General features: G+C 33.8%; 1 protein-coding gene across 1 annotated transcript in view; it reads right to left on the reverse strand.

The window, feature by feature from the left end:
- Window positions 1–14,770, reverse strand: part of LOC103901903 (transcription initiation factor TFIID subunit 4) — a 151,312-nt gene that overhangs the window by 71,119 nt on the left and 65,423 nt on the right. The window contains 3 exon segments of the mRNA XM_019473018.1: window positions 815–871; window positions 11,028–11,153; window positions 13,304–13,434. Coding sequence (XP_019328563.1) covers window positions 815–871; window positions 11,028–11,153; window positions 13,304–13,434 — 314 coding nt within the window.

Raw genomic sequence — 14,770 nt, forward strand, 5'->3', positions numbered from 1 at the left:
AACAAAACAGGAAGAACGAGTCAATGCAAAAGAACTTGTTATATGCATTTTTCTGTATGTATCACCTTCTAATGTATAATTATTACTTTCTAATGTATATATCCAAAGAAGTTGGCTAAAAAAAACTAGCATCAGTTTGCTGCAAATGATGTTGATAATTTTTTAAAATAGGAATGACTTTCAACTGATAGATATTTTCGTCTTTCTAATTGATTTGTTACAACCCGATCCTAAGCCAGGAGATGCCTTAAGCAAAGGACAGCCACTCTCATCTACAGCAAATTAAGGTACTCAGTAGTTCACCAATTGTTATTCTTAGAATAATATATCAAAACATAATCGGAAATTATTTGATAATTTTTAGATTATTGTAGTTTAGACTGATGAGTAAATAGTCCACTGAACCACACTGTAGAGACAATGACTGGCAATTATATTACTTGAAAGACTGTTACCAGAACAAAATTGTTAAGTAACACATTTCTAAGAAAGTGACATTTTTACAAAGAGACAAAGGCATATATTTTCCACCAAAATCTAACGCTGCTGTCATCAACAACCCAACAAAAGCTACAGCTACCTAAAATGGAAATGAAAATGTAATGTATGGAAATATTCTCTTATAAAATCTCCTTAGGCTTCACATGTATTAATGTATTAGTTTGCAAACATTAAGATCAAAGGCAAAGCAACAAATACATCCTAAAAAGTTTTTAGTCAGATTTTTATTAACGATATACAAGTAGCAAGGCATAAAAAATTAATATGTTCAAGCCTTGAAATGTCAAGTGTAATGATCTCTAGCTCTGCTTACCTCCTTTGCTTTTTGTTTCAGTCTAGCTTGCTCTGGGTCTTCTTGCCTTGAGCGACTCTACATGTTTGGAAAAAAATGGGGAAAAAAGGTTAACAGATGGTTTAAGAACCCCTCATCTGTTGCAGTAAGTTAAAAAACAGCAAAGAAAGGGGAACAGGATACAAGGTGTCAAAGATGGGATGCTTAAATTCATAGAACTGCAGTTTCCAACCCTTAGGCCTCACCCAAAAGACTGTTAAATATTCAATTGTAAATAAGATCTACCCTAGATTAAAATAAAAAAAAAAAAGACCATGTTTCTGTCAATGCTAAAGTTTCCATACAGGTTTAGATTTCAATTACTTAATAAAAACAACTTCAAGCATCCGAGAGCGGAAGTGACACCCTTTCCATTATCTGATCTTTTTAATTTAAACTTCTTAGTCACTTATTTTAAAATAATTTACTGTTTGCAACTAAGCTTTCCTAGATTAAAATAAAAAAAAAAAAGACCATGTTTCTGTCAATGCTAAAGTTTCCATACAGGTTTAGATTTCAATTACTTAATAAAAACAACTTCAAGCATCCGAGAGCGGAAGTGACACCCTTTCCATTATCTGATCTTTTTAATTTAAACTTCTTAGTCACTTATTTTAAAATAATTTACTGTTTGCAACTAAGCTTTTATTCAGCTGTTGGTAGAGAATGTGGAGCAAACAGTTGTAAAGTCACGCTCCCAAACAGTAAATCTTCATAATAAAGATGTTACTATCCGTATGAGCTTACATTGAGTACAGCACAGAAATACACCTAAGTTAAACTCATTCATGCACTACAAATAATATTAATGTTGTAATTTTTAAAACTGAAGAAATATCGCCAAATGGCAACTTTTGTATTTTCCTTCAAAACCAGGAACAATAGCTCTAACTGTTTAATTGCAGTAACAACCCATAACAGTATATTTCTTCAGATACAGACTGTTTTACAACCATATGTTAAAACTATTAAATTCTTATTCATGCTCACTAAGCATAATCAAATTGATGGAATTCAAAACTAAGAGGTAGATAATATACGCATTATACTTTTTTAATTGCATGATTGGTCAGCATTCAGAAAAGGTTGCATAAAAAGTTGTTAAGATGCTGCAATAAAACTTGTGACATCCATGGAAAACTGTTGTTCCCGATACCTGAAAGATGCAATTGTTTTATTTTGGCATTTCTTTGAGATTTAAAGTGATATAATTTACACAACTCCTAAAGGAATAAGAATATCTATGCCCTCTCCCATCTATCTTTCTCTGCCTCATTCTATACTGAAGATAGACCTGAAACTTGAAAGAATATTAGCTTGCAAACTAACATATGCTCAGATTTTTTCCTGTTGTTTGAATTTTTCATAACATATTCAGTTCAGAAGTTAAAAATGCATGAAGAAAACCAAAGGGAGATAGGTTTTAAGGGTAAGGGGACATGTAATATTGTTGATATACCTGGAGAGAGCCTTGACTATGATTTGGCAGACAGGGCACCAATGACACCAAATTCTCTATTCTTTTTCCTGTTTTTTTTTAAACTGGGATTATTTTTTCAGCTAATATAGCACACATATAAAACACAGTGATGACAAAGCATGGCCAAATTAAACAATAATGAGATTTTTAGAAGATGTGCTTGACACTTCCCACTGTGCACAGTAGCTTCATCTTCCAACACCACCTACTAGTGATTTTGTGCCTGTTAGCATAAAAGGCAGTTTGACAGGATAGTGTCTGGAGTAATGTAATGAGAAATTAAAATCTGTAGACAGCTAATGACCAAATTAGACTCTCATGTTGTAGTTGTGCCAACCAAGAAAGAAACTCCAACTTAACATAGACTGAGATTCCTTCTAACTGCTGTGGTCAGACAGAAGGAAAAATGTAGATAATGGATCTAGTTAATGTTTAAAGAACAAAACGGCATTTCATGAAATATGTGGATCTGCCAGAGAGTTGGGAGTCTATTCAGTAGAGCAATTCCTAAGAACTTGATTATATTTATACCTATTAGGTTAAAAAAAAAACAAACAAAAAAAACATCCTATGAGTTGCTTCTCTAGGAGATGGACTTAGGTAAGTATTTATGAACTGAGCTGAATTAGGTCCTTGCTCTGTCATTTCATGATGACAGTTCAATCACTGTGTGCCTCAGTTTCTCCAGTATGACGTATGGAAAATCATATTTAGCCCTTTCATGGGTTTTGATGATAAATTTATAAACGTACAACGAACTCTATTGCCTTCCGAGTCTTGTAGTGAAAGCCGTACAGAAATACAAAGTATTGTTATATTACTGTATGAAGCTGAATCATTTGCCAAATGCAAAGTACAAGTTAAAAGCAGTTCAGCTTAAGGAGAAAGCAGAGTGTCCTGGGAGAATCAAGCTGAGACTTCTAATATTGTTACCAAGTTTCTACAAGAAAGTGATAGAATCTTGGAAAACATACCAGATCTACGTTATGTTTGGGGACATTGTAAGAAAAATTAAAGCAACAGATGCAAAGTAACATTGCAATTTCCTGGACTCCGTAAGTGAAGGAAAAACTCTGAAATTGCTACAGATTAAAAAAAATAACACATTTAAAAGTTGGGGCTTTTTTTTTCAGAAACTGACCAAATAAAAGTAGACCTGGAGTTCAGGATAATCTGAAAAAGCAGACCCCAAAAGCAGGCAAAAAAGCAGATGATCTACTCTGTGTAAACCTCCAGCTCATTCACAATAAATAAATAATAAAAATTATTGCAGAGGTAAAAACAGATACTCAACTCCTGACTGATATTAAACATAGGAATTTTTTCAGTAATGAACATTTAAAATACCAGGTGATGTTAGATATCTAAACCCAGATTGAAGGCGAAGATAGAACTACTTTTACATCTAGAATAACGCAATGAGTTTCTGGTTATTGAACCCACACCAAATGGCCTTTTCAAAGAGCTCAGGCTAGCTCTTGTTTCAGTCAAGTAGAATTCCAACTTTATGTTGGATGTGTCATTACTGGTATAAGTAACACTAATAAAATTAAGGAATTTAACTGTCATTTTCTGTTTCTTTTTGTGTTCAGATAAATTTTAATAGATTTTATTTTTAAAACATTAAGATTAAAATACCTTCCTGCTGACTACCATGTCAGTTTGCAAATCAGTAAGCTTCAGAAATAAAACCATCAGCGTATGGAGGCTACAATGTGTTAAAGGAAAAGAAAAAGTATAAACATTGACTATTTTATTAATTCTTCACTTTACGATCTAATGTAAATTATAAAAGGCTTCTTCAATGCCGATGCAACACAGATTAAAGCAAATACAAGCAAACGAAAATGTCAAGCTTAATAGAGGTGCTTAGACAAGCTTTAAAAATATCACTGGCTTCTCTTTACACTCCATTCCACATGTGAACATCTTTTCCTTCCTCTGAAGAGTTTGAACAATTTTGCTGCTGCTCAGCTCTTGTAGTGCTTGTCTATATCTCACCATTTTTACTCACCAATTATTTTAATATTTTACACTTACTTTCATCAAGCTACTGACAAATCATTCCTAGTTTTTTTAATTCCAGTTTAAATTTTTTCTTCGAATTCATCTCATATTTTTGGTTGTCTTCCTTTCTCCTTTCCCTCTAACATCCAAATCTTATCATGCTGCATCTCACCTGTTTTGCGAAACATGTTTTTCCAAAATCTTTTAATGCACCGATGCCTCCTTCCTCTAAAGCTTCGGAAACACCCACCAATCACAGAATCCCCCCAACTCAAATACTTTCAATGGAGTTTATCACAACTCCTTTCCCTTCCCCTCTCTATTCTTCATGTCTAGATCTGTAAATAAAGAAATTTGGGTTTACGTAATAGATTTTCACGTTGATGAATAAACACCTTTAGGAGCAAGCTAGCTTCCCATAATAATTTTAGAGAAACCTAGGACTGATCCTAACCAGATAACATACTTTTAAATACATTAAATGCTGTCTGCTACTGAGAACTTATTCACCAAACCAGGTTTGTTAACATTTCTCCCAAACATAAACTACTTTTATTAGACCAGACAGCCTGTTATTTTAATTGTTAAGAATGAAAGTGCTTTGTGTTAGAGAACTTGCTATCTTATTTATCTGAGAATTGCATAGATCACATTAGGTCTATGGAAATATTAAGACTTTGAAAGTATGAAAAGCAGCATATGTTAAATGTGTATTCAAAACACATTAGAAATATGGGGTTTCATTTACATGTTACCAAACTCCCTAATGTTCCAAACCTCAGCTTTTCCCCTTGCTTGTGTTAAGGAAGAATGCCACAAAAAGCAGACATCTAATTACACACGTAAGAGCGTAATTTTAAGAAGGGGATTTTGTATTTCATAGAATGTTCTTAAATTAGAATGCAACAGTATTTTAAAAATAATAACGATATCTATAACTCATGTAATACTTAAATATTTGCAACAATTATTTTTAAAATTGGAGGATACTCTGTGTCTATGCAGATGGGCAGACCAACAGTCCTTCTGATGTATTTAATTATGATAATTATTCAGTATTTTGTTGTAATTTGTAATGTCAAAGCTGCACTGTTGTTACATTTTGTCCCACTAACAAAAAAAGTTTTCTACTAGATTTATACTGATTTTGAACTCTCAGCTTGTTAAACCTGTGTTAGAAAACATCTCACAGGGTCTCTCCTCTTAAATACGTCTCCTGCGTTCAGCAACTTCTGATCCCAGTTAGGGCACTTACAGCTCTACTCCCCCTTCCCAATACATATACTGGGAATCTTTAATGCTTCAAATTCATCTTTTTTCATTAAATAAAGTTAAGAGTCACAACTGCAGGTGCTGTACTATTGAGAGCCACTGCTGTGCCAACAGTTTCAATTTTAAACCTATTTTCCCCCATTGATGACATTAGAACTTCACCCACGGCTGTACCAGCTTATAACTTTCACTTTTAATTAAAGAAATTAAATTGGCAACATGAAACACTTTGCTTTCACATTAACTTTCACTTTTTATTAACAAAACTAAAAGCAGCATAGCTGAGGGTAAAACCCTATTCAGAGCTACGACCACAGTGAGGTGGAATGCAAGAGTACAGGTCTAAAAAAAGATTTATTTTAAAATCATTAAAATTGAAGTAACAAATTCCTAAAAATTCAGAAAATTATCTCAACACAGTAATTCCCTCTTTGCTCTCCTCTATCAGAAGTGAGTTATAAGTTTCCGTTCAGAGAATGCTTCATCTCGCAGAAAGCTGCATTACATCCACTGTACTCTCAGAAGAGAGGGAAAGGATTAAATTGGCATGACGACTGAACTCATCTCTGGCTCAAAGAGGTAGCCCCTTCAAGTAATGACAGGACATGCGTGTAAGGAAATCTGCATTGCCAAATTTCAATGACCTCTCTCCAATAAAAAAGCCCTTCAGCCTATAGCACTATAAAATCACTATCACCCATAAATACTAATTAACTTTGCAAACAACACTAAACATAATTTTCCATTTACTTATGTAATTATTCCTTTTACAGAACAGATCTTACTCCTGTGATAGTCGTATTTAAAATCCCAAAACTTGACAGGCTTGTGCTACTAATACAGAACACTCAAAATAATAGACTAATAGAATGTATATATTGGAAATTAATTTTCAAAATTAATTTGATAATAAACATGCATTTAGCCAGTTTGAGCAGATGAATTTACATAGTAATTTTAACATGATCCACTTTATTATAGATTATATCACAGAAATATTATTGATTTTCTGAAAACAAGGACAACCCCAACCTGTACCTTTACTGTAGAAAGTACCACTCTCTCCAAAAAACAATTCAGAAAGAAAACCAAACCAGAAGAAATCAACTGCAAACTCCTATTCCTCCTGCTGCCAGAAATATTTCCATTATTAGCCCAGAACCAGAACCTCATTCAATTTGACACACACAACCTGCATTTTCCAGGTTTTGGAAATAGCTATCAAAGCAGCAAGGAACACATCTTTTACTACAGCAAGACCTGTGCTTTGTTGTTTGTTTTGTTTTGTTTTGTTTTTTTAAGTCCACACAACATACCATGTCAAATGTAAATTCCTCAAGTGATTTTAGTCTGGCTTTTGACCTTTCTGCAATCTTAAGACTTTCCTTAGCTGCTCTTGCGATTTCCCATACCAGCCACCAAAGACAGATTCAAAAGATCTCTGCTTCTGCACACACATGGAAACAACAGCCAGTGGGTTTTTACTGGGAAAACAAACAGGGCAAAGAGTTGACTCTCCCAAATATTGCCTTTAAAGAGACCGCACTCTACATATGTGTTTATATACAAGACGGCCCCTCATTGTGCCATTATTATTTTACCCTATTATTCATGTATCAGGAAGATAACTCAAAAGTAATGACAATCAAGGCAGCTGCAGTCTCTCCCTGTACAGCTTCTATATTTGACACATCGTATTATCTGGATGTTTGAAACAGGAGCTGTTCCAGCAGCAGGAGGTGACTGGAACCCACAGTTCTGGGGACCAATATGTCTTTAAACATTTCTATTATAAAAAGAATCACTAGGAAGTAAATTAGAGAAATGCTTTGGGCCATATGTTCTAGGTTGGTATGCATACATTGTGGAACATGATGCAGAGATCCCTGAGGTACAAGGGATGGTGCTAGCTCCTGAAACAGTATAGTCTTGTTTTCAATTTTTAGGTTTTTAATTAAAAAGAAATTGTATGTTGGATTGCTACTATAGCATACCTTATGATTTTTCCTTTCCTGTAAAGTTTGTCTTCCCCTAAAACATCTCACTGGAATGCAAACATCAGTCATTATTCTTCTAAGCTTGTGGTATGAAGTTTCTATTTCTCAAGTATTTCCCAAGCATGGGACATAAGATTTTGTAATATCCTCTCATTTAACAAGCCAAATAATACTGGTGTTTTGCTTTAAAGATACTCTTGTAGCTTCACGATTATTTTCAACTTGGATAGTGACTTTTCTCAGAATGTAAAAAATTTAAAATATTTTTTGAAACGTAACTTTTTTTTCTTCTATCTCCCCATCTGATTTTATCTCTCATTCTCCCAAAAACATTCCCTGAAGCAAAACCAACCCCATCTGGGTGCTTACAAATTCTGTAATCACATCCTACTGTAATAACTGAAATTATGGTTGCAGATCAATCAAAACACTAGTGTCAAATATTTTCTTATCTCCTCCTAAAGAAACCAACCCATTACCCAAAACAACAACAAAAACCTGCAAACCTTTCTTTGACCATCATTTACATAACTTTCTTACTCCTTACTGAATTCTAATGCAAAATTACCAAATTGATTTCAAGGCTTCCCAAAGACTCATGCTGACTCCTCTTTCATTTCAATCTATTCCTTCATTTTTCACCATCTTTTCAGTTGATTATTTTGTTGTTGGTTATTTAATACTATCCATTCCAATGCCCAAAACATTTCCTTCATTATCTTATTCTTTGTCAAAACCTGGACTTTGGCTGTTAACAAGGCTCCAAAGTGTAAATAATTAAAATAGAATTTTTACTGTGCAAGTTAAACCTGGTTACACTCTTCCATACTAGACAATAGATGAGGTACCACTAGCAGGCAATTTTGAAAATCATTCTGCTGAGTAACTTTAAAAACATGTTGCAAAATAACATGACAAAACATGTACAAGATAAAAGATCACTCTGTTCATCTAAAAGGCACATTAAGAAGCTGCAGTTACAAATAAAAGAAAAAAATCTGATTTTTAGATTTAAGCATTTATAGGAAAAAAAAGCAGAAATGGAAATCTCATTTTAAAATCCCAAGTTTTCTAATCTTTAAAGACACAACACTGTCAAGGTGACAAAGATGGCACAATCAGGGAAACAATGTCTTTGCATAGTGGGTATTTCAGTCTCCAGAGCCAGTTTAATCATTACGCCCTTTGCAGACACAAATATCAATCAGCAGGCCACAAACAGACAGGAAATGGTTACTGATCTTTATCGCTAGTTATCAGGGCAGCTGGGGCAGATTTTAACTGTGTCCATTTAATAACTGTGTCATTACAATTACTGCATCCTTTCCACAAAGACTTAGATCTCCTTAGACAACTAGGCAAGTTCATAAAAGACCAGAAGAAACTAAATGCTGGGTAAGGAATTAGTACATAGGAATTCAGAATAAACATCTCAACAGTTATCACTGTTAATGTACAGGTGGGCTGGCATTTGAGCAGCAACCTAGATTCTAAGGAAATCATGAACAATCTATTATTTAGAATAAAAAGTTGTAATCTGACCGTATTTTGCTAAACTACGGCCTACGTAAGTCTTGCAATAGGTCGTCAATCTATCGAAACAGAAGGGTTGAGAGCCAGCTGAATGCTCCACAAAAGAAAGACGCTATGAATATAAGTTCAGTTCCAAATTGGCATTTACACTTAAATCACCACATTGCATAAGCACCTCTCAAAAGGTTCACAGTATCTTCAACTTCTCTTTCTAAACATTAATACTGATAAATCAGCATTGCTCTTTCATGGCTACTTTGTGGTTTGGTTTTGGTTTTTTAATACCTTCATCTATTTTTCTAGTATACCATGTGTTTATGCCAAGCTGTACCCTATCACTTTCTGGTTATGAAGTTGATTTATGCATTCATTATTTTCATTAAGATAATTTCTTCAAATCAAGTAGAGGACTCTTTTTTTTTTTATATTTGTTTGTTGTAGAATTCTGTAATTTGCTCTTTCTGTATTTATTTTCTAAATTTTGACTTCACAGGAGTTTCTATTATTAAAGACTAAAACAAAAAAAAACCAAACCCCAAACCAAAGAACATCGAATCATGAAGTAATTCAGGTTCGAAGGGACAGCAGGAGGTCATCTAACCCAACTTCAGATAAATCTGTGAAAGGCTTTGTGCAGTCAGGGAAACGTTTTTGAACTAAGGACTACAAGCTACTGTATTTTCCTCCATGTCCATTGAAAAAACACCACCAACATAACAAACAAGTAGCAGGACACACAGAAAAGAAAACATGATTCATCAAGATGTATTCACTGAATGGAGAAAACAGGATAAAAAAATAAATAAGCATTTCTTTATTTTTTAAAAAAATAAGAATTAAGAATGAAAACAGTAAATCTGTTGTCATCTAAACAATTGAAGAGTATATGTGTTATGTGGAAATTTGTGGAATATTTAATAATGTGAACGATTATAAATTACGAGTGAAACTAGGACAGATTAAAGTAGCCAAATTGAGAAACAAATTTCTGAAATAAGCAAGGGTAGGTGGTTTTTTTTTTTTAATGCTCTCAATTTGTGAATATTAATGGCACAAAATCAGGAGGCTAAGTGTTACAATTGAGCATTGAGTTGTTCTGTATAATCTCTTTGGAATATGCAATAAATAATTCAATGAAAATGCAAATGCAATGAAAATTGAGATAACTAAGGGATAAACTTATTTGCAGTTTGATATGGTATATATAATATAATTAAATTTGCAGTTATAAACAGGAGATTTATTTGTACCTGTATGGCTCTTGAAACAATATAGTTTGTTCTATTGCATGTATGAAAATTCAGTCTTTGGAATTAAAGTTACAAAGGAAAAAGTCCAGAAGAACTGAGAGTTAACTGAAGACAGGCATGAATCAATTAAATAATGCAGTTATATGGAGGTGACCAGAACACCAACTGGGACACGTAGTATTTAAATTAAAATAAACAAATGAACAAAACTGTTTAAAAAAAGTGTAGAAACTCAAGAAGAAAAAAGCCTCAAAAAAAATCCATCACAATTTACTGAATTGTTTTTAAATACCAGAAGTGTAAGCTATGATTTTCAAATGGCACAGAAACCCTGACATCTATTAAATTTCAAAGGCAATTGTGCAAATTATTTCACCAAGTTATTTTGAAAATGTTAGCCATTGTCTCCTATATTCCCAAGAACTCATCAAATTCAGAGCTGTATCTTGAAAATGCAAGAGCATTCCAGTCAGGTAGGTCTGGAGTCATAATAGATAAGATAGCATGACATGAATTAAAGGTGTGATGTCACAACAACAGTATCTTTTTGTTATAAGAAATAAAATGTGTCTATGAAACAGATTTCACAAAATTAAATAATTGTTTGAAGACTATGAATTGGTAAGTAGTTTAAAAAAATAGAGCAATATCGATACCTTGGCAGCCTTTAGCAAGATTTCCCTCTCTTGTTCATCTTTCCTTTGCTTTTCTAAACGCTCCAACTGTTCAAAAAACTTTAACTGTGATCGGACATCTGTAGCTTGTTCGTACCATTCATCATCCTGTAAAACAACAACGTTTTACAAAAACATGCATTTTCATCAAGACTATGCATTTAAAGACGACTATAGGTGTTATACATTAAAATCTTTCCATTGCTAACAATAAAAAAATTTTTTTTTTCTTTAAGCTCAGGGGAATGAAGCCAGCCTATGGTTAATAACGCAGCTAGAATCTTATTATTTAATATGTAAGCAAATTAAAAAAACAAGGATTGATTTATCAGCACCAGAGACATCAAAGAGTTAAAAAAAAATAAAACCAACAGACTTACTGATTAAAAACCCCTACGATGCTTAACTTTATTACTGAACAATCCTAGATATAGGATATAAGCCTGGTTATAAACTGCAATTCCTGTATTTGTACTCATCTTCAACTAGTAACACACATGATCGAGATGCAGCATTATAAAAGCATTAAAGCTAAAAATTTGGTTGAAAATAAGCCTCTAATTACAATTAAAATAGAAGAACTTATGACAACTAAGAGCATGCAAGCTTTCCTAGTACCCAACAAACAGTAAGAATTTATGACACAAGCTGCTCGGGGAACACTCAGAATGTCAGTCAGAAAAATAAGTTATCCATATTACTTCCATCTGATTTATCTGCTTAATATTTTCCTTTTTGACTACAATGCTATAAAATCAAAGAAAACCATTAACCAAGAAATATACAGAAGACAACGAAAATGCTACGGTTCAATGAGAGACAACCCATTTCTTTTTTTCCCTAAGAATCTGTTAAGATATTATTCTAAATGCATCTTCTTAACATGGACTAAACAAAGTGTTTTCTTCTCAGACACCATCCTAGGGAGAAGGAAGGAGGGATTTAACACTGCTGAAGCTGATGAATAGTACTGGAAAGAAACAAGGAGATTTTTAGTCCAATATAGCAGAATATGTCCATCAATTGCAAGGAAAGATGTAAATGTAGGTGATACACAGGCATAGTGGCCTTTATTTTTTTTTAAATCCATTTTTCTATCACAGCAATGCTGATTCTAGTCACAGATCCCAAAGATAACTTTTCTTGCAAATGCCACATGTAATTAGTCCAACTGTGACTCAGGTTTGGGAAATTGGTGGGCAAAGGTACAGTCCAAAGCTGTTTGACGAGGCTTTCACTCAAGGAAAACAGAAAAAAAAAACCCCAAAACAAGCAAAAAACCAAAGCAGAGCTACTCATTGTATATATACACTAAATAAATCTAAACACAGCTTAGACACAACCCACAACTATGGTTATTGCCACGTTGCTTTTACACCAGTTTAACAACTACTAGCATCTTACTTTTATCAAAAAAGATATTTCATATTTATCAATAAAGACGTTCGATTTATTTGAATTTCAAACTGGTTTGCAGATTCTTATTTAAATTTCCCCCCGGTTTAAGATATCTAAATTGTTTCAATTTTCTTCAAGAATACAATCACTAACAATGGAATCAGAGTAGCATTTTATCTTGAAATGTTCTTTTTAAAAAGAACACCATTGTTTAACTACAGTGAAGAATTTACAGCTGAATTCTTTAGTTGCTTGCTTAAGACAAATCGGTAGCTTTTGTAAAACAGTAGTATTTCTCACAGCCACGGATATGTGAAGTTACTATAGATTCCTATATATTGAAGCAATTTTGATCCAACCAATGGATACCTTGGTCAAAAAAGGTATCTCTCCTATCACAGAGGTTGCTTGCTTAAGACAAATCGGTAGCTTTTGTAAAACAGTAGTATTTCTCACAGCCACGGATATGTGAAGTTACTATAGATTCCTATATATTGAAGCAATTTTGATCCAACCAATGGATACCTTGGTCAAAAAAGGAGACATCAAGAACCAACAGTCTTAGTTGCAATCCATGAGCAGAAATAGCTTAACTAGCTATTTAGCATGGAGCTAGACACTTTAGCACGGAAGGATGAAAACATAATTCTACACACAAATTCTATCACAGAGGAGGAAGACAGATCTGGCAAGCAGTGCTCTCTCATCCTACCACTTTCTGTTTGCTGAGGTAGACAAACCTGCAATTAAAAACATGCTTTGCACACAGAATTAACACAAAACACCTACCGTGTGCCAAGAAAAAACGGCGTCATACCGCATCTTTCTGTGACATACAATACCTTTCTTTGCACACTTACTTTGTACGACTCCATTCGGTGCTGGGTTATCACTGTTACTTTTTCTATCACTGTTCTTAATCTGTTTTGTGTTGCATGGGAAATAAAAGTGACCACCTCAGCTGGCACATCAGTAATTCCTAGTTTTTTAGCTAAAGCAAAAAACAAAACAAAACAAAATTAGCTTACCCCCCACAAAAAAAAAAAGTACATAAAGTCATAACTTCATTTTCCCGAACAGGAAAATCCGTGACTGTATGTATGTAGCTTTGGTGATACATTCATGACCCCTTGAAAAGAGGTGTGACTACACTTTGAAGTTTGAAAGAGAAATCAGAGCTGTTTTTTTTTTACCACTTAGAAAGCATTTAAGAACTTTACTGAAGTTTACCCTAGTATATTAAAACAAAGCATAACGGTATGAGACACTTTGAGTTCTCAGTTGTTCTACACAAGAAAAAGCAGTTCCTTTATCTTCAGAAGCATTAGTGCAGATTAATTTCAAGTGTCAATGAGATGAGGCAGCAGCCCAAAGCATACTGTTGCATACTTTAGCCTACGCTATCGGTGTACTACTGAGAATAAAAATTCTTCAGAAAAAAAAAAAAAAGTAACTGAATATACAGAAATAAAGTCATATTAACAACAGTTATTTAAAAACACCACTTGTGCCCCAAACACTGCTAAAAGACATATTTGTAGTTATTTAGACATTTGATACTTTGTGCTGAGTTTATACAAAAAGCAAACACTCTACAGTCTAATGGATTGATATATTAAAAAAACACCTAAGCTACAGAAACAAGAATATGGGTAACACTTAAGAATTCCTAAAGTCATCAAAATAATTACTAAGTATTGGATATAGATTTGTAGATATACAAATATACATACTAATCTAAGCTATAGTCCTACAAAGACATACCTATGAGTAGTCCCAGTGGGACAGTTTTCTGGATAGAAAGCTCTGTGTGTGCACACACATATATATTTTATATTTTAAAAAGTCAGTAGCTGCATTTTGTATGGATTATTAGATTTGACCCACCATAAAAGAGTAAATACTCTGATTACACTGAATCAGTTTTCCACTGAACGAACACAAGTCTTTTAAAAATGTTTGTGAATGTGTTTGTTTGCGATACTTTAACAGGTATGCAAATCACTACAGGAAATTTGTTTGAGAATATTTGGGAAAGTGTTTCCCGAATGGCTAATTACAAAAGTAATCTTTATTTCCGGGAGAGGTCCCTGAGCAAATACAAACCTGAGAGGCTTAAGAACGAGTATTTGTTTTGTGAGGCATTCCTATCTCTTCCTGGCCAAATTCAACAGCAAGAAACCATCACACGTCTAAAAAATGAAGACGAACAAGTGAGCAGTGGTCTTACATGGATGTATACTTCTGTTATTTTAATGATGTGATCTGAGACGAACTGGCAGCGTTCAGCATCACCCTGGGCTTCTGTCAGGGCCGGGCTGGGGCCG

The sequence above is a fragment of the Aptenodytes forsteri genome, unplaced genomic scaffold, assembly GCF_000699145.1.
Source record: "Aptenodytes forsteri isolate BGI_AS27 unplaced genomic scaffold, ASM69914v1 Scaffold70, whole genome shotgun sequence".
In the NCBI taxonomy this organism is placed as follows: Eukaryota; Metazoa; Chordata; class Aves; order Sphenisciformes; family Spheniscidae; genus Aptenodytes; species Aptenodytes forsteri.